The sequence below is a fragment of the Etheostoma spectabile genome, chromosome 20 (genome assembly GCF_008692095.1).
Source record: "Etheostoma spectabile isolate EspeVRDwgs_2016 chromosome 20, UIUC_Espe_1.0, whole genome shotgun sequence".
In the NCBI taxonomy this organism is placed as follows: domain Eukaryota; kingdom Metazoa; phylum Chordata; class Actinopteri; order Perciformes; family Percidae; genus Etheostoma; species Etheostoma spectabile.
Window position 1 is genome coordinate 17557666 of NC_045752.1, and position 20833 is coordinate 17578498.

Consider the following 20833-nt stretch of genomic DNA (forward strand, 5'->3'; position numbering starts at 1 on the left):
GTGTGTGTGTGTGTGTGTGTGTGTGTGTGTGTGCTACAGCCTCTTTTAACTGTCCACAAAAAAAGCCAAAGCTCTGATCTCAGTGGGAGAAGCCTGTACTCAATTTAAGACAAAAGGGTAAAAAATGGATAAAGGGGGAGGGGTGGGGGAGACCCACAGTAGATGAGTGGATTTACTTAGTTATTCATCTAGGTTAATGACCCTGCCTCTGCCCATAATTGCTCGTGCCATGTCAAATGTGTTATTCAGACAGCTGTGGGAGGAGCAGATGATGAAATCGTTAGTGTTTAATGATTTAGCAGCCATATTGGCACATCATTAACCAAGCTAGATCAAGCAAAGACACATTTTCAAAGTGACGAAATGCATCCAAATAAGAATGGTAGATGGCAGAAAGGTGGAGTTGCTATCAGCGGGTCATGCCACCTGCGGCGCCCGGCTGAACGGTAGCCTAGCTAAAATAGTGAGAAACCGCAAGTGACTCACAGTGTTGATATCGAAGAATCGCAGCCTAGAATGCGGCCTCAGCTCACAGTCCGATACTAGTCAAACTGGAGAGCACGAAAAGAAAAAAGCCCAGTGATGACAAGTCTGGAGCCAATCTTTCAAAAACATTTCTGTCACCACTGCTAGAGAAAACACAATCAAAGCAGTAATAACAGGAGCGGTAATCATAACTGAAGAGGCCTGTGTTACCAGAACAAGCTCAAAGAAGTAAATAATGATCTTGATAACAACCTGTTTTTTTTTCTCTCCAGTAAAAAAAAAAGGAAAAAAAAGAAAGGGCTTTACTGGAAAAGGAATTATAATGTCCAAAAGAGTTAAACACCACAGAATTTATGGGGCCATCAAAGAACAGAAGAGGTGGGGTAAGAGAGTGTGTGCGCGGGGGGGGGGGAAGGGGGGCGACCACAGCTTTCTGCTGACTGATGCAAGCCCAAGAGGTGAGTCATGGGAGAAGAAGGGGGAGGATAGGGGTGGTGGGTAAGTTCCTCCTGGGGGCTACTTGGAAGTGGGCATTTTGAAGATGGTGAATAAGGGTAGTTATGTGTGTCTGCTTTGAAATGTGGGGGCACGGAGGAGGTCAAGCCCTTTATTCTTCAAATGGCAAAGGGAAAAAAAGGAGATGCGGCTGTTTAGCTCCTTTTGCATTAGGGCTGCAACTAACGGTTATTTTCATCCATCAATGAATCTGTTGATTATTCTCTCGATTAATCGATTAGTTGTTTGGTCTATAACATGTTAGAAAATGGTGAAAAATGTGGATCAGTGTTTCCCAAAGCCCGTGATGACATCCTCAAATGTGTTGTTTTGCCCACAACTCCGAGATGGGACCAAAGAAAGCAATACATATGCCCATTTAGAAATACAATCACATATGTAAAATCACATATACGCTTGTAATTGTTATACTCCAGTTTTTGTCACAATGATTCATGATGAACAGCATATGGAAATTTTAGTAATATAAAAGTCCCCAGGGGAACTAGTCAGTAAAATAATCCATTACACAAACAATTAAAAGGTTTTAATCAAACCTGGTAAGCCCAAAGAGGTGATTAACACCTCTGTGCGGTGACGTATTCGGTTGGTAGAACACAGGCCCCACAAAACCCTCAGAGACAGGAAATGTAGCACACATGTAGCTTAGGCTTCTGTGACGAAAACAAGCCACAGAGGCCGGTGTGATATGAGTCACGCGACGCTGGCCTCTTTTAAAAAATTCACATTGTCCTCTAAGGAGAGGAAACTGCCGGTGGTCACCGTTCCACTTGAGCAACTATGTGCTCGTTTGACTCTGATGAACGGGAAGATAAAAAGTTCTGTGTGACAATCTTTTGTTTTGGAAGTGATGTGGAATCTGCTGAATTTCTGTGAACAATAATATGTTCCTCTGTTATTGTTGAAAAGACCAACTTTAAAGATATTCCTTCCAGTGAGGAGTGGGCTGGTTGACATAACTTTCCATTAAAAACATTTTTCATCATGGGTGCTATCACCTTCTCCTCACTCATAACCTGCATATGGACAATGTTTAAATAGTCAAACTTATTCTTTAAAATGATTATCACTTGAAGGAAATAATTTAGTAAATGAATAATTATCTATTTAAAAAGTATATATAATATAAAAACTAATAATATAATATTTAAAAAATATATACACTGTATATATATATATATATATATATATATATATATATATATAAATATATATCATTTTAAATGATATTTCTTCAAGCATAAGACAAAGGCATCCAATTGATGGGCATTTTCACCAGTTTCTGACATTTTATATACTAGACAAAGAAATAAGTGATTACATAGTTAAGAAAATGAACTGGTACAATGGGGATTTGAGCTAAATGCTAACGTCAGCATGCTAACACACTCACAATGACAGTGCTAACAAAAAAGTGTGATATTGCCTTGCTAGAGCCGTGCTGCTAGTAAAGGGATTTTATATTTTCACACTGTAATGAATATGCTGCGTGAGATTGTTTTCACATTTTTATACACTATAAACTGAATATGTTGTATGAGATGTTTTATATATACACAGTATATACAGTTCATATATTTATTTATTTACTCTGGTAATTCTTGTTATAATTTCAGCAAAAAAAGACTTGAAGATTGTGAAAAAAAAATATCTCAATAGGAGTACTATAAAAATATTTTATATATATATATATATATATATATATATATATATATATATATATCCATACTGTATATTTAATATTGTATACTGTATATGCATCATGCTTACCGTAGTATCCACTGTTGTGACTGCAGCAGTTTGAACATGTTTCTTTGCTGCAGGCTCCTGTGCCTTGAGAACCACACACCCTTGGGATCCCAAAGTGATGATGACTGACCCACAGCCTCTCTTCAGCAGCTCCTGACCGGCCGCATGCGCTTCCTCCACATCCGTCACTGAGGAACCAGTCAGCAGCTCAGCCTGTAAGGAGACCAGAGGAGCAGAGGTTACCCACTGCAGACAATCACGTAAAGAACACACTCTTCATCTAAACATTCATCTCATTTAGCATGACGATGATGGGACAATTTTTCCAAGAGATTTTCTGGTCTTTTTTTCTTCTGTTGTTCAGGGAGCTACTGTATGTCAATCAGAGGTTAGGAATGAAAATGAAAGATAAGGCAAAGCCAGCACTTCAGTGGGATACTGTTATGGAAATTCCCTAAGGCAAACACCCCCTACCAACGAGTGTGTGTAACATGCAAGAAGTCAAAGCAATGACTTAAAATCCTCCCTTAAGATAAAATATAAAACTAAAAGCTTGTTTTCTCTCTTTAAAAGACACACCAAAGTGCATCACAACCATTTACTAAGTCCAAGAATCCCTCATTAGTATTTTACAAGTCGTTTTGTATTAACAGTTCTGTGATGAGTCAGCTCTTGATCACACAATGACTGTCGTCAGACAGACTCATCTCAGAACACATTCAGTCTGTTAAGGATTTGCTAGATCCGTCAGCAGTCTGCGGGCCAAACATTTTCAAAGAGTCGAGTCTCGGACTACGATGGTTCATCTGGCTCCAAAATGACTAAACAGTGACGTAGCAGGACTCTCCAGCTGATGTTTCTGCAGCTGATGTTTGAGGAACTTCAAGGAAACTCAGAACCACAGCAGTTCTCTCCAGAGTAAGTGGCTGCCTTGATGAAGATGAGCCACATTATTATTTTATTCTGGTGATTAAAGGCAATTGGATGGCAGGTTTATTTGCAAGCATAGCTGAGGCTTTAGAGAACGTTTTAGAAAAGCATTCGTTAACTTTTTACTTGAAGTTTTCAACATAAGAGTGACATGACACTGTCATGAACATGCCATGAACATTATAAACAAGGCATAAATGTTTATGACATAACACTTCTTTTAGTAAGTGTCATTCGGTTTTGTCATGACAAGTTATGGTTAGGGTTCGAGTTCATGTGTCACATGAACTCTAACCCATGTCATGCGTGTCATGGGTGTCGTGACATTCTTATAAGTAAAGTGTTACGTTATCTTCTTGAAACAACATGCTGTCCTTACACATAGCATAAAACACAAAATGACTAAAACTAATTCCTCAATAGAAAAACCCTTCATATTAGCTTCAGTGTCTATAACAGTGTCTCCCGGCATTTATCTTTATTTCCCGGGTGAGCACCATTGCAACATAATTGCTACTTTATGACCACCGCCATGCTGTTCAAATAGTGGAAAAAAGGTCTAAAGTCAAAATGCAACAGTATACTGTATAGTGCACATTGTTGTTTAATATTATAAGCTTCTAGGCATTACAGAATTACTGTAGATTATTGTATTTTCGATGAATACAGTGAAATTGCAAGTGATTTAAATATTTATTTATTTTTAATTTTTTTTTTTTTAGGTTTTGGTGTCTTTAGTAGAAACCAACTCTGTGGTTTGTACAGAACAAAGAGAAGTGAATTGATGCAATGAAGTACGTTGGCAAGCATCATTTTGTGTTGGGTGAATGCAGGATTTACTGCAGTTATCATTTATTATTTATATTTAAAATACTATTTTAAAGCTTGGCGATGTCATTCTTAGTCTACATCATTTTGAATGCTGACATTTGCATGAACGCATTTTTGTCTTATTAGAATTTGTATAATTGTGAGGGAATGACCTCTGCTGGATACGTTACTGTTTGATACAATTATCTGATAACAATTTTGTGAGATATTGCTAAATTTGTTTAGATGTTTTATTTGTGCGTGTGATTTGAGACTTTGGGAGCAAAATCCTAGTATATTATTTTTGTGATGAGAGTCCGGCAAATTGAATCTCTGTTGTGAAATTTGAGCCAAAGAAATAGAAATATTCCATTTGCGTCCCCCTCCCTTTTTTTTTTAAAGATTAATTTTGAGGCATTTTTAGGCCTTCATTTGACAGGGCAGCTGAGGACATGAAAGGGGAGAGAGGGGGGGAATGATATGCAACCTCCACATAGGGGGACCCGCTCTACCAACATAGCTATCTGAGTGCCCAGTTTTCTCTCCCCTCTTAACCCTACACACACTCAACGTAAGATAGAAAGGCCAGTTTTTCTTTTTTGTCTCCAAAACATTTTTTTGCAAACTTGCATAGACATTGAATGCATCCTGATGTTTTCTTGTCTAGTCTAGTGCATTAATTGTTTAGCACTGTAACACAATAATAAAAAAGAAACCACACTAACAGATGTGCAGTTTTGATAATTTTTTAACGAAGAGGAGACTTTTTTTTTAGACATTTGTCCACCAAACCACATGGAATTTGATTAGTGTTCCTCGAGAACTTAAATTAAACACAATGTGGAATTCATTTTATGGTGGACTTCCCCTTTAATTTGCTGCAGCAATTACAGGTCTAAAATCCCCGTGCTTTATAAATACTAGCAGCATGAAAACATACAAGGATAACAACAAAATATCACAACACATTTCTTGTTTTCTCTATGGTATGATCATGCTTCTATGAAAGTGAGTGTGGGATCTTTCAGGTCTGTGGATGCGGAGCCACTGAGACAAGTGAGGTCCTCCGGTGGACATCAAAGATTATTCCTCTCCCTATAAAGCACTTCAGCGTAGAATGTGGGCTGTGGATCAAAGAGGGCCTGCACTTTGTCATCCTTAAGCCCCCCCCCCCCACCCCCACCCTTCAGCTTGAGCATAGTATAGTGAGACCACACACAAACACACCTGTACAGAATGTGTGCCAGGTATAACCCCGCATGGGAGGGGTTGAGGCACGGTTCATACTAGCGTTGAATAAGGGTCTGAGGATCTGATCCCCTCTGCTTTTATGTTCTGTCAAAGTGAACAATGACCTTGCACAGTTCAAAAATAAACCACAGAGTGTATCGGTGCTTTTAGAGCCCGCAGCCACCCCGGTTTTGTCGGATGCTAGGAGAGAAAAAAGAACCGTTTTGTTAGTCATCAGCTTCCCACCAGGGCAGGGAATCAATCTACCTCCCTCTGTGTACAAGAATATGAGAAAGTTGAATTATGGCTCTCTCGCTGGCTGTGTGTGTGTGTGTGTTTGTGCATGCTTATCTCTAACAGACTAACACACATGCATACATACACACACACACACACACACACACTGCATAAGGCATATGCTTTGTAGAGCTCTTGACAAGAGTGTATATGTTTAGCCATATTACAAAAGGCCAGGTGGAATTGATGTGCGGTCATTTTGGTCATTTTGTACTGTATATTTATGAGTGTGAGTTTTTTCACTTTTGCTTTCCACAGTGTTTAACAACATAATTTTATTTTGGTATATTTATCATATTGGTATATGGTATCTAATTAGTTGGCTCCTGCATCAGTTTGTGTTGACCAAAACCTTTTACACTGCTATATTTTCTTTAAATATAATGGTTATACATTTGAATAATTAGATCTTTATAAGCTTTACTGTATACTATGAACTGTTTGAGGAGGAAAGTGGACAAGGGTAATACAATTTTTCTCATGGTACATGAACAGCCGTTAAAACGTTTACTGAATCATCAGTACAAACAATGTGAAATGCAACTAAAATATTAGTAGATTAAAAAAGTTACACAGCTCAACAGCTCAAAACTCAACGCAACAACAAAACATCCAATAACATGGCATATAACCATATTTCAAAAATAATTATTTATACATACAGTAATTAGAGGATTTTGTTTTCCAAAACAAAATCAAGGCACACTGCTTTGTTAAAGTACAAATATTAATATCAGTATTTGCGTATGATCATTTGTGCAGCAACATCCTGCTCTCCTATTACACCTGTAACAGCTCAAGGGATGTACACAGAGTAACATATGTATATAAATATAAGCTCTATGCACATTTTCTTTAAACAATATACCACATGTAAATGGAAGAAAGAAAGAAAAAAAGAAACATAATAAAGTAAGTAAAAGTGATGTTGTGTTGAAATGATAAAATAATCTTGTTTGTAGCCCTGATAATGAATAGTTTTTTTTTTTTAACAAAGCAGTGTCTCTTGACTTTTTGTGAATTAAAAAAAACAAAACAATTGTGTATTGAATATTGTGCCTCCCATTGCATAAGAAGCAGCTGATTTGTGTTTCATTACTGTCAGATCCAAGTAGCACTTCCTCCTTTTCTTATTGCAATTTTACAAGTCTAATAACATTAAGCTACAGTAGCAATAGTTATTTTAAGTAACAATTTACTGAGTTTTGGACTTTTAATCAACGATAAATGCTGCTTGAAAGAGTTGTTTAACATAAAAAGTACCACGTTAAATATTGTCCTCTTTTCCTTTTAGCATTGCATCACATCTAAAAATGCTTCTTAACTGTTCAAGATACTGTATGTGAAGCAAAGAAAAACAAATCTTAATTCACCTTTACCTGTCCCTGAGTGGGGTAATTTAGTGCCCTTTCCACCCCTGCATACTGTCTTCTACATAACATGACTGTACCTCCATGACCTGACCAAAAAAAAATAATAAGATAAGACATGTTGCACTTTCGTCAGCTCTCCCTTTCATGTCCCAACACCTGGCTACAGCTTCTCTCCGCGCTGCATCACCACATCCAATAGAGACTCCAAGACAAACTCACATCCACTTTATCCCCGAGGGGGTGGCTGACTCAAAGAGCACATCTGCCTTGTTGTTTTTACTACGTTTCCCATCTAACCCTGCCCCCCGACACTCATCTGTCATCGCCTGACAGTCGAGACACGAGGTGCCGTGACACTAGTTTCTACCGTAAAAGGATGGAGAGGTACTGATTTCCCTCTTCGTACCGGAGGGGTTTACATGTGTGGGTAAAGGCTACAGTGGGGTTATTGATGTGCTGGCAGGGGTCATGACCCAGGAGACACAGTTGAATCACTGTGAAAAGGTGTGTGTATGTGTGGGCGCTCACAACATCTCAAACCTCTGATCTTTTCCTTTCACAGAGAAGATGAAGAAATATTTCAACCTACCTGACTCAGGGCTGCACATCCAAAGTTACTGTTTAACGGGTTGGTTTAAAAAGTGTTGACACATTCAAACAGCAGCTTGGGTTGATTTTACCAATCATGACATAATCAGGGTTTCTGCAGGTTTTACCAAGTCAATTTTAAGACTTTTTAAGACCTTTATGAATGGAATTTAAGGCCTATATCACGACATAAAAGTACAATGAAATACAGAGTCACCATGCAAAGTAAATAAGTGTATTCAAATTGAATTAAAGTGACACAGAGTAATAATAATCCGTACATATACAGAAAATTATACGTGGATGAGTGATAAAACAAGAGAAAAAACTACAACACCACCGAATAAAAAATAAAAAAACATTTCAATGTGCATTACAGATAGCGTTACTTGGACGTAGGAAAATAAAGACCTTTTAAAAATTATTGAAGACATAAAACACAATACTTTTAAGACTTTTGAAGAGTGATTTATTTTACACCTTGCGGAAACCCTGTTAATTGACCATTTGCTAAGTAGAAGGTTGTGTCTGTTTTTTTAGCCTTTCTAAAACCAAAATTACCAGGTCAAAGTTCAAGGAGTGGAATAAACAATGTTTTCTGCTCCATAGGCGCTGATACAATGGGAGCACCCACCGAAAATACTGAGCACCCACGTGTACCAGACTGCCAGTAGGCTACATTCATTTAAAATGAGTGTAAAGTGGAACGTGTGAGCGCTGATCGAGGTTACGTGTCAGTTAAACTTCTCATTCCACACCTGTTCCAATCCTATCTGTATTGTGAGAAGTGGTGCTTTCCTGAGTTGAATTCTTATCTATTTTCGAGTTACTAGGCGTGTGTTTGTGTTGGGCGCTGTCCATTTCCTAAGGCTCTGAAATGAAAACATTTTTTGACTACTTATTTTTTTAAAGGGCTTGAGCACCCACAGAGGAAAACGTAAATCGACACCTATGTTCCGCTCTATTGTAAGCTGCAAAAGTTAGCATGCCTGGCTCACTAGCTAACTACCTACAGCAGTAACCACGTTTTACTACCAAGGCAAAGGAGGAACTAGCTACATTAGTTTGTGGGGTTACAGGTTATGTAAAAGCCACCGTGCATGACCAGCACATCCACCGTGTAGCATTACCCTTCTAGGTGAAAGCCATTCTTGAATGTTATCAAAGCTTAAGCTTACATTAGCTGCTCTCTTCTGCTTTTTATTGGATTTGGGAAGTAACTCCGGCCAAGATAGTGTAAAACACTGTAACTTCATTTCAATTTTTCTACATAAATTTGACTGACTTTTTGCCTGGGACATTCAGCTTAGCCTCAGTCTTTTAACAAACCATAGCCATAAAGTTATGTACATATTCAAGACTCCCTTTTACAGAGATTTAAAAAAAAAAAAAAAAAAAAGGGGTCTGCTGGAATCATTAAAGTCAGCCGGAGACAGAATTTTCAAGCAACTCACGGAGCTAGCTTAGTTACCTAGCTAGCTACACTGATTAAACCAGATAGTGACATTTCATCTTACAATACAAAGCCTGCTTTTGTTTATCTCTGTATGAAATTGAGAACCCATTTTGTTTAAAAAATGACTATGAATTTTGATACTAAATCTACCACAGATATCAATGTAAACTGCACTTATGCGGTGCGAGAACAGAAAGCTGGTCAGAGACATTGTGTGAGGAAGCCTAAATGCTGCGTTGATAAATACTGTGTGTGTGTGTGTGTCTGTGTGTGTGTGTGTGTGTGTGTGTGTGTGTGTGTGTGTGTGTGTGTGTCTTTGTGTGAAATTCATCACCTCAGACTCATTACAGCAAAACACATCAGAGGCTCTGTAGAAATCTTTATCCAAGTCAGGAATGGCCGGCGCTGGGTTGAATATTGTCTTCACTGTAACAAAAAACAAGCAGTAATCCATATTATTGACCACAGTGTTAAACATTATAATCTATAGGTCATTTAGGTTAGCATGCAATCATTGGGGTTAAAAAAAATAACAGTGTTCCCAGTTATTCCCAGTTAAAGGGATTCAATTGTGATAGTGTCCCTCACTGACACATTTTACAATTGTGTGATGTTTCTTTTCCATTTGCTAAGCTTCACCGTCAAGGTCTGACATTACCTTAATTAAACTTTCAATGGGAACAAAGGCTAGCGGGCTACCAGCGGGAATTGCTCTCGCAGGCAAAACTCAAGTGGATAAGTGTCTATAAAAAGGCACCTTTTAAACGATTAAATTAGCATTCCCTGGAAAAGAACACCGGAGAAAAAAGAAAACGCTGTTGGAAACGGCCTCACATCCTGCAGCTTTTTGTGGGGCGCTGGAACCCCTGCAGTTATAGGATAGTGTGTGTGTGTGTGTGTCAACGTGATGCTTATAACCCTTTATAGTATGTGTGTCTGTGTGTGGGTGAGAGTTGTGACCCTTTCTCTGTGTGTTCGGGAGCATAAGAGAGGGTGAGAGCGAGAGAGAGAGCAAGAGTGTTTGTCAGAAGTAATCCTCTGTACGTGTTGCACATCACTGTCTTATGCATATTCATGAGCACAGAGCATTAATGCATCTAATACCATGATTTCTGTGTATGTGTGAGGATAAGCCCAGCTTGACGAAGCGATTAATTCTGATAGCTGTATACAAAATAAAGCTTCATGCAAGTGTGTGTGTGTTTGTGAGTGAAATATATGTTCAATGTTGGTGACATCAAAGTCTGTTGTGCAAAAGTGTGCCTAGTTGTGTGTGTGTGTGTGTTTGCGTGGGCACATAAGAGAGCAGCTGCGTGGGTTTGTGCAGGGCTCTGGCCACCTGGCGCTTTGAGGTGGATGCTGGGCTGCTCGCTAGAAAAAGTGGAAATAACGTCTCTCTCTTTCAACACACTTATAGTAGATACTGTATACTGTATGTATACCCACATGAGCCAAGGCCATGTCACCAAAACTTGACACAAGGTTCTTTCTGAATCCTCTTCTTCTCTCTCTCTCTCTCTCTCTCTCTCTCTCTCTCTCCTCTCTGTCTCTCTCTCTCTCTTTCCCTCTCTCTCTCTCTCTCAGTCAATCGAATTACACCTTGGTTTCCATCACTTTTGTTTCCAAGACAAGTGCGAGAGCTCTGAATTCTGATGCCTCAGTTTTGCATATAAGGAGGGATCTCTGTCTCCCCCTTTGCCTGTTGTCAGCACTCTATGGCCCTATTTTACCAATCTAGGTGCACGGCATTAAGCGCCGGGCGCAGGTGATTTTAGGGCGTGTACAAATCCACTTTTTCTAGTTTGACGGCGGAAAAAAGGGTCTGTGTGCCGGGCACATATAACAAATGCTGTTGACTTTGGAACAGGTTTTGTGTGGCCGTGTTAAATGGACCAGGCTCACATACTGTATATAGAGGTCTACTCCTCGACGCTTTGGCTGCAGGTTCGACTCTAACCTGCGGCCCTTTGCTGCATGTCATTCCCCCATCTCTCTCCCCTTTCATGTCTTCATCTGTCCTGTGGAAATGAAGGCCTAAAATGCCCCAAAAAAGAATTAAAAAAAAAAAAGAAGAAGTTTTTGTCGGTCAATGCCGCGATCACTTCCCGCTGCCTCAAGATAGCAATACACCCAGAATGCACTTGAACACACCTCCCTGTAAGACCAGCACACCCATGGGTGCACAGATGGGAGCAGGTGCATTTGTTATTTGGATGGTCTTAAACTAGCAAATACACTTGCGTTTTTTTAAAAACTGTTAGCAAAAGCCATGACAAGAGCCAAGACGTTAGTCCATGGGTCTCAAACTCGCGGCCCGGGGGCCAATTGCGGCCCGCGGGATGATATTTTGTGGCCCCCTACTTGACATCAAAGTTAAGTGTTAGTGCGGCCCGCGCGTTCTGAAACGTTTTGTCATTGCGCTTGTCACTTATGGGCTACCGTAGTAGTCTCCTGACAGCGGCGTAACGGTTGTCAAGCTAGCTAAGTACTCTTTGCGGCAAATGCCTGAGGTTTGACAATGTGATGTCTGTTGTTGTGAAATTCACCAACCATATCAGATCTAGGGGCTTAAAGCCAAATGTTTGGAGGAAATAGTTGTTGTTTTTTTGGAATACTTGATGCGGCCCAGCCAAACCCAGACTCTACTTCCAGCGGCCCCCAAGTAAGTTGAGTTTGAGACCCCTGCGTTAGTCAGTCTCTAAAAGTTTTCCAACTTCCCTACCCTGTCTGTGTCACTCAGTTCCACACCCATTGGTTCCTACTGAAGACGTAAATCTTTTAAGGAAATAATCACAAACCTTTTTGTGACCTTTTCTGAATTTGTATTCAGTATGTAAGCGGTGTACAGTACAGCTTTATAACAACACACGTCAAACATCCTTGAGGTGCTCAGATTCATACATTTCTGAACATTTAGAGTTCCATGGCAATTGACAAGACTCAATCTGCTGATGAGGACAGTGTGATACACTCCAGAACCGCTTTCAACAACTCACTCCCTCTCTTCCTATCAGAAGCGGAATCTGCTGTTTTTCCTCCCTTCCCTCGTCATATTTTTTCAATGTTCTTCAGAAGCTCATGCATATCAAACATGTGATGCAAATTAAGCACAACAATGGGACGTGCCGAATATGGAAGCTTGACGGTGCTACTAATTGGAATAATTGTCATTGGAGTACTTCGGCTGCATTAACAGACAACCATCAGTCAGTTAGTGAAGCACTAACCGTATGCTGTATGCCATGTAAACAGGATAAATAAAGTATCCCTGAATCATGTAAAAGGCACACTCATGCAGTACTCAGACTATTGTTAATACTCATATTATTTGAAGCCAGGGACAGAACTGGTACAATGCTGTCTTCCACTGTCCATTTGCCATCTGTGGCATGGTCACAGTGTTTGCGTCAAGCGTGTCACTTTGGCTCTGATGTCAAATGCATAGGCCTGATGCTCATGAAGCATACATACAATGAGACTGCTGAGGATGGAAGCCTATCAATGTGCACGCAGGAGCAGCTTGTGTGAAATCCCTAATACAGTAATGCATGAAGGGATTTGCCTCTCTGATGCAAGGAGCTGCTACTGTGGACGTCACATTAACCGGTGTGTCGGTCTCAGGTTGCTTTGTTTTGCTCTCCAGGTGTTAGTTAAACCACACACACACACACACACACACACACACACACACACACACACACACACACACACACACAGCTGCTGAGACAGATGTGGTAATCCTGGGGTGTGTGAACTACGAGTCACGTCTGCAGGTAATGTGTGTGTGTGTGTGTGTGTGTGTGTGTGTGTGTGTGTGTGTGTGTGTGTGTGTGTGTGTGTGTGTGTGTGTGTGTGTGTGTGTGTGTGTGGTGTGGTGTGTGCTGACTCTGGGCTTTTTTTGCACAGAGGTTCAAAGTCTGGTCGCACATGTGCTGGAAGAGCAGCCAGAACAGTTCAGAAAGTACAGAAATACAGCAGTTTGTTGCTGGGGTTGATTTAAGATGAAAGGTGGATGAAAAACAAGGGCAGAGGGAAAAGAGGGTAAGAAAGAGATCTCTCACACACGCTTACATGCATGCACACTCACAAAATAAATGAGTCATCAGTGAGTGTGTGAAAGGGCTTTAAGAGGCTCTAATTGCATCTGGTGTGAAATATAAAAGCGGCTTCTCGCTCGAACAAGGAAGAGGAGGAGGAAGACGGAAGAGTCAAACTACACAACTCTACTACTATTTCCTCAGTTTTTACAATTTAATTTTAATTCCATTAGCTTCTCATAAATGGTAGATGGCAATAAAGTATGCGTGTACATATGTATAGCTGTTAAAGAATTACACACAAGCAGAACAAACTCTTCTTGTTAGGTTATATATTGACAAGTGTTTCTGAGAACTGGCATCCACAGTACGTGTGGCTTGATGGTGACATTTGCGTAATTTGAGCGGCGCTTCACCCCCGCGGTATTAAATCCTCGCTGCCAAACCCATTAACACCCATTCTCTCCAGAGAACTCCATTTGTGCAGAGCTCTGATGCGGCGGCATCGAGGTAGCATCTTTGCCAAGCGTCTTCGCTCGCCTTGCCACTCTCCTGGTGCCACATGCAGAGCCTAATCCCATGGTACGGCAGACACGGTGAGGGGGGGGGCTCTGGAAAAGAGGGTGGCGCTCGGCAAGGCCATCTGGGTGTCCCATCTGCAACACGGTTATGGCTGCGACGCTTTCGTTCTGGCAGCCTACAGCGAGCGATTACCAGCGACAGGCCCTGATGTCAGGGGCGAGAGGCTCCCCAGACGTCGCGAATGACGCGGAGGCCTGCTAATAATAGGACGCTGTTGGAGATGATGAGCTCAGTAACCTGGTTATCACCAAAAAGGTGGAGGGAGGAACGGACAGGGGGAGGTGGCAGTCTAAAAAAAGGTTTTGTTTATGCAGGACAACAAGTTCCCTGCTGGCTTTTAGTAATGTGTGTACAGCTGTAAATGTGAGCAGCTAGGATTTGTCAAACACTAGTGAAAAACAGAAATTACATTTATCTGCTTCTTGCACTTCACTTGATGCAGTGATATGAGTCAGTGTAAATGTGGAATACAAACTGAAACATGACTTTAGATTTAGACAGATCCTCTCACACGCTGCTGTATTATTCTGTGGTGAGATGTGTCAATGGACATTTTGATATTTTGTTGGACACAATTTCTTCCTCTGTCACTACTAGAATCCATTGTAACACCATGCATATTCATTGAGCACAGCTCTCATTCTCACTTAGGATCCAACATCTTATGGTCCCTATCGAGCCAACATGGGGTGATCCAGACGTAAAAAACAACAACAGTGTTTTTTGATGCTCTTTGGGTTTGTTTAACAGACAAAAAAGAAGCGATTATCAGTTGAATAAAAAAAAAACTTTTAATCTAAACATGACATGTAATTTGTAAGGTCAAACAAAAGAGTAAATGAGCCTTGGAAAACCGTGGTTACCACAGTTGATGAAAAAAATAAAAAATAAAATAGTTCTGTATTACATAAGAGTGACATTATTATACTTTTTCAAACTCTCTTAATCTTCTATACTTTTTAAGAATACATCATTTTCTCTCTGACTTCAGAGGAACCTGCACATGTGCTGTGGACACATACTGTACAGTACAGTACACTGACACTGACTGACCTTTGTTCTCCTGAGCCATGCGTAGTGCCTGCAAGGATGTCCGAGGGCTGACCTCTAGCTGGCACACCAGGACTTTTGCATGACTGATGGCTGGAAGAGCTTTCTGCAGCTCCTCACTGCTCAGCAGCATGTTGGCCCCGGCCACAATCACAATGGCATTCTCACCTGGACACCAAAAGAGACGTTTAAGGATACAACAGCCACTGTATGCTGACTTTGAGAATCCATAAAAACTTTCTAGTCCATAAATAGGGCTAAATTGGGGATATGTGACGTAAGAAACTGTGGTGACTCACTGAACATTATATTTTTTCACATCTTTTACATGTATACACTATGTTAGAAGGGCAATATACCAAATGGCATTTGGCGTGACAATGGGAAATATGTACAGTGTCAAACAGGGCGTCAATAGTGTAGTTTCATCAAAATTGTCATGCCTTATTAACCCTTTAATCATATACTCAATCACATTGTACCCTTCAAAATATGTTAAATAAGACCAAGTTTAAACACAGAAACCCTAATGTTTTAATATGCATTGTTTTTTCTTCTTCTTTTTGAGCATGTCTTTTCATCACTTTAGGAAATTGCTCAACACATTTGAATGAATAATGAATTGACCTTTTCACACTGATGCAAAATTCCATTTTCACATTGTTTTATGGGTGACAATTTCTGAACTGCAATCTCTCAATTAGCCCCTTTCAGTCAGACCTCTTTCTTCATCCAAAAAATTGAATTCAAACACTTCACTGTAAATGAGGTATGCGGATGTACTTCTTGACTATGTTAATTGGTAAAAAAGGAATCCAAGAGAGCATCCACATACCATGAGAGCTGTCTGTATTTGCTAAATGACAATACCTGTTCTGTGTTACGTGAAAAGTTTTTGATCTTTGCAGATTGGAACCTGTGGATTCTCAACATGGTTTGTGTGTGTGTGTGTGTGTGTGTGTGTGTGTGTGTGTGTGTGTGTGTCCGGTAACCACTTGAACAGTGGTGAGTCGATGGCGGAACTAACTGCATGGGCATACAGCGTGTGTGAGTTTCTGCTTGTGTGTAGAAGTGAGAAAGAGTGTGCCGATTCCACACACATGGAATTTTGGTTGTGCATGTATGAGGCCATTTCCACAACTCAAAGCTTGTTGATCAGAGCAGGGTGCTGGCTTGTGGCAAAAGCATTTACCTGCATCGTTGACAATGATGGAGGCAGCTCCTGTGGCTGCGTCAGAGGTCTGCCCTACAAAGTCTGAGACAGAGGGGAATGCGAACGGTGCAAAACAGAGTTTGATAGCATGTCTTTTACCAAACACTTCTCTGAAAAACCCAAAATGTCACCATAGTAACCACTTGGCTCAATTTTGTGACTAAAAAGAGATAGCCCACAAACATCTGAAGTCTGATATGTGCACTGAGCCCAACTTTTAAAAAGCAACTTTATTTCTTTTTAACAATCCAAGTGGTTTAACAACCATTGGCCTTACCAATAGAGCAACCTTAACGTGTATCCAAAAGCTCTGAGTAACTAAAAATAAAGGATTGCTCTAGATTTGGACTTTTTCACATGCAACGTGGACATGGCAACCAATATGGAATATAAAGTAATGCAAAAAAATGTAATGCTAAAAAAGAGTACCTGTGTGCACACCGTGGTCCTTGAAGTTCTGAATGTAATTGTCTCCAAAGAAGTCTTTACCAACCTAGAAAAGATTGAAGGCAAAACGATTACAACAAAGAGAGTGTCAGCGGGGTCAGACTTGGTTAGCGGCAACTTTTGAAAAGTGGTATACTCAAACCTCAGTTGGGTTGGATTTTCGTGTGCCCTGCCAGCATACTGGCATGGTGCCGCCGCCGAAAATGTGCAAAAACGAACACACAAAGTCAACAAACGCACACGCGCAAACACACGGCCAGCTGCGCCAAGCCTTGAAGACACGTTAACCCCTTCTTTCACGCCTCTTCATGCCCACCTCGCTTTCGTTTTCTTTCCCTCCTTCCCCTCTTTCCCTGAACCGCATAGGGATGTCCACATCTGTAGCTACTTTGGGTTGTAGAAGGGGTCCCCACCTTGCCCCGAGGCGCCTACTTCGAACCCACGCTTTCCAAAAAAACGTGCCAAAACTCGGGCACTTCGAGCTGCCTTGGATAATGGGTTGGGCTGGTATGGGCTGCTTGGCCCCATTCTCTGTGAAGAGCGGCCTTCCGTCTTGGATGTTTTTGACAAGCCCGGATGTCTATTTTTGGGTTCTCCCCATGCCCGGAGAGCTCCTCCCGCACTGGGTTGTTATCGATCGGGCCTCTTTGTTCTGACAGAGGTGGGACTTCGGTGCTTTAGTGCTCAGGTTGAAAGGCCACACTGAGCTTACTGATTGGAGACTCTGGGTTGTATGGTATGGGAATAGACTTGTTTGAAGCCACGCAAGCGTGGGTGGGCGTATGCATGTGGTATAGTATTGATCAAGAGAAAATGAGGCATGGAGAGTTGATGCGGTGAAATGACTTAACAGTGAACGAAGCTATGAGGTTTTTATCGGAGGTGTTAACTAGTTGGTGGATTATGGTAGCTGATTATTTGTCCTGAGTAAGACACAGATGAGCCAAACATTGGACAAGTAAGAACTTCATCATGCTAGGCTCAGAACTGATACTGTGAACAGACTCTACAGCACAGCAGCAGCGCATGCTATTGGTATTTTGAGTGTCATACCTTGCAGACCATAGCGGTTTTGGCCCCCAGTTTTGCAGCCTGTATGCACTGGTTGGCCCCTTTCCCTCCAAAGCCAATGAAGAACTTGTGACCATGGATGGTTTCCCCGGCTTTGGGTAGCCTTGGTGCCTGGCTGAGGGGAAAAATAAGCACAATTTTAAGGATTAACTTTCACATTCAAAATGTTTGTATTTGGAGGATGAAAATGTAGGAATCAGAAATGGTTTATTGCAAAGTATGTTTGCACATGCAATGACTATACAAGGAATTTGAATTGGTAAGGATTTGGTGCATAACAATAAACAGTGCAAAAGAATAAAGACATGATATAAAATAAACAAATAAGAACATTTACAAAGGAGTCCCCTCATAATGAAAGGTTCTGCTTTGCTTTTTCCACCTCAAAAGTTTTCAAATGCTCCATCAAACTTTGAAAAACAAAACTCAGTTTAATTTGGCGGTGTAAGTTCTTTGTGAAACCAAGGACTAAGGGAAGATTTCATAATGTGAAGATAACCCTACAGAGCTGTATATTTTATCACTGGAAAATGTGCAAAACACGCAAAGATTAGGTTTCTGGGTTGTCTTGGCGTTTTATCTTTTGGTCTTGCAATCAATACAGAAATTAATAGAGCATAGGACCCCACCCCACCCCTCCAAACACATAAACCAGTTTTCCATACTTAAACACAACAGCATTAATAAAACACAGGCAGAAGATGGAGTTTGATATTGCCTCATTGCTCTTAGAAGCATTCCATATTTAACCGGGATTTCAGTCAGTTAAGCCCATGCAAGTATCTTTACATTTACAAGTGATGCAACCAGTAAAACCCATAGATGTCTCAACTTGACACTGTCCGCACCAGTAATGCCTGACTCATCATGGGTTGGGTAAAGTCCTGCCCATCCCCTCAAGTTTGATATGCCACAGGTGGGTGCCCTCAGGAGGAGCTGTCTGTTCCCTGATTCCTCCAATCATGGAGTCAGACTGGGTGGTGAGTAACATTGGGGAGAGACAACAGACAGCTTCATACTGTACGTCTGGATGCTGTGGTCTGGCCCCGGGCCAGCACTACCCAGGGCCAAAGGGTTTGCGGATAGCAAAACGTTGTCAGAAACTTGTTTTTCACCCTGTTGATGCTCTTTTTTATACTTGTGTGTTTGTGGCAGGTGTGCTATTACAGTGAGCTCACTCAATCCCAAGATTTCCAGTAACTGAGACGCTGGTGGCAAACACTGGAGGTTGCTATAAATGCTGTTGTTTTTGCACCGGCGTGTGAAAACACTAAAATGCCCAAAGCTATAGCAGGATGTAGGGTCAGTGAGGCTAAAATGTGGTGAGAAGGATATGGAACAAAGGTTGAACACATACACATACACACACACACACACACACACACACACACACACACACACACACACACTTACACTTCTACATATACTATTCTTATACATTGGAATATGCTACTTGCAGGTTTAATACATTTTATTACTTTCTTTTGTTATTATCTGTGTTACAGCTCTGTGTCTCTTGGTGATAAAAGTAGAACCGTCACATGGACTCCAATCTACACATTTATTTAAAGAAGCTAGGGTTTGTTGGGACAAAATCTTTTAGAATGGTAACTATCTACTTCCATGTGAAAAAGAAAAAAAAATATTAGGCTATGGGGCTCCTCGCTCAATCCATGTCTGTCATAAAGAAAAAAACAAAGCTTGAGCCCACTGTTAAAGCTTTATGGTAAATATGACTAATGCCAGCAGCCAGTTAGCTTAGCACAAAGACTGGAAACAGCTAGCCTGGCACTGTCCAAATGTACCAAAGCCAGCACCTTTAAAGCTCACTGATAAACACATTATATTCTGATCAAACCCCAGGAAGACCAGACAAGAGTAGGTTTGACAAATAACCATATTTGTGCTAAGCTAACTGGCTGCTGGTGGTGGTTTCTACTTTGGTGTCCACATATTAGAGTCTCAACAAGCTCTTGGAAGGAAAGCAAATCAACAAATTTCCTAGAACGTCCCTTTGGGTGCTCTGTACTGTTTGATTAGTTCGTGTTTGGCCTTCCTGAAATCACTGGGCTATGTTGGTCATAGTTACATACAACTTCTATGTCTCCTCTTTTACATTTGATACATTTGAGGGACCACTTTTGGTAGACAGTTAAACAAATGTTTGAATAGAGAGTCAGATGTTAAATATGCCAGTGTTGCTTGGAATATTTCTGTACGCTAAATATGAAGTTAGAGTCCGGAGACAGTTGAGCCTGAGCTGAGCTAAGACTGGAAACAGCCAGCCTGGCATATAACCACCTTAGCAATTATCAAAATACATCCTGTTTGTTTAATGCATAGACACAAAAGGGAAAAACTATGCTAAGATAAACTAATTGTGGCTCTAGTTTAACGCTAGACAATGCATAGATCTTCTCATGTAATTTAAATTTATTTAAACCTACAGTAGTAGCCTACTGAATACTTCACGGAACATATGCAAGTATTTTCTGTTAGGATTGTCCTCTTAATGACCAAACGTCTTGAGTTGTTTTACAGAAGAAGACAATGATAACAATGGCAACAATGTGGTGGATAGTTCTACTTAATCTAGTTCATTCTAATTCCCCAGCGTGTCCTTACTTTCTTTCTTTACTTTACTTATTTTCTTTGGTGGAGTGCATGATGCTCGTAGACTGACTGACAGGAAGGCTTTTTGTCAGGTGTAGATGCTGAAAGGATTATCCTGTTAGAATAAGCATCTGTGTCCGTCATACACAGGTCACTAACGCATTATTATTGATCCAACGCAACTTGTAGGCAAGTCCCGCCCTACGAAGCAGCCCGATTAGTTGGGGTTAGGCATTGACCTCGAGTAGTTAAGGTTAGGATAGCCGACTGGATAGGACCTGAACAAATCGTGTTCCGTTACCTCGCGGACACCTGGCCAATAGTGGCGTGTGAATGCTACTGAAGGGCGGGTCTTGCCCAGAAGTTGCGTAGGTTCCATAATAAC

At 40.8% G+C, this 20833-nt stretch overlaps 1 protein-coding gene and 1 long non-coding RNA gene across 2 annotated transcripts in view; one reads left to right on the forward strand and one right to left on the reverse strand.

Moving 5' to 3' along the window:
• LOC116670692 (uncharacterized) overlaps positions 1-14886 on the forward strand; it is a 15800-nt gene extending 914 nt beyond the window's left edge. Inside the window, exon 3 of the long non-coding RNA XR_004327096.1 lies at positions 14876-14886. This is a non-coding gene — a long non-coding RNA (uncharacterized LOC116670692). The remainder of the gene's footprint in view (positions 1-14875) is intronic.
• rbks (ribokinase) overlaps positions 1-20833 on the reverse strand; it is a 36778-nt gene that overhangs the window by 8775 nt on the left and 7170 nt on the right. Inside the window, exons 3-8 of the mRNA XM_032501323.1 lie at positions 17818-17950; positions 16747-16810; positions 16297-16359; positions 15108-15272; positions 9770-9861; positions 2773-2964 (exon numbers count right to left, since the gene is read on the reverse strand). Coding sequence (XP_032357214.1) covers positions 2773-2964; positions 9770-9861; positions 15108-15272; positions 16297-16359; positions 16747-16810; positions 17818-17950 — 709 coding nt within the window. The remainder of the gene's footprint in view (positions 1-2772; positions 2965-9769; positions 9862-15107; positions 15273-16296; positions 16360-16746; positions 16811-17817; positions 17951-20833) is intronic.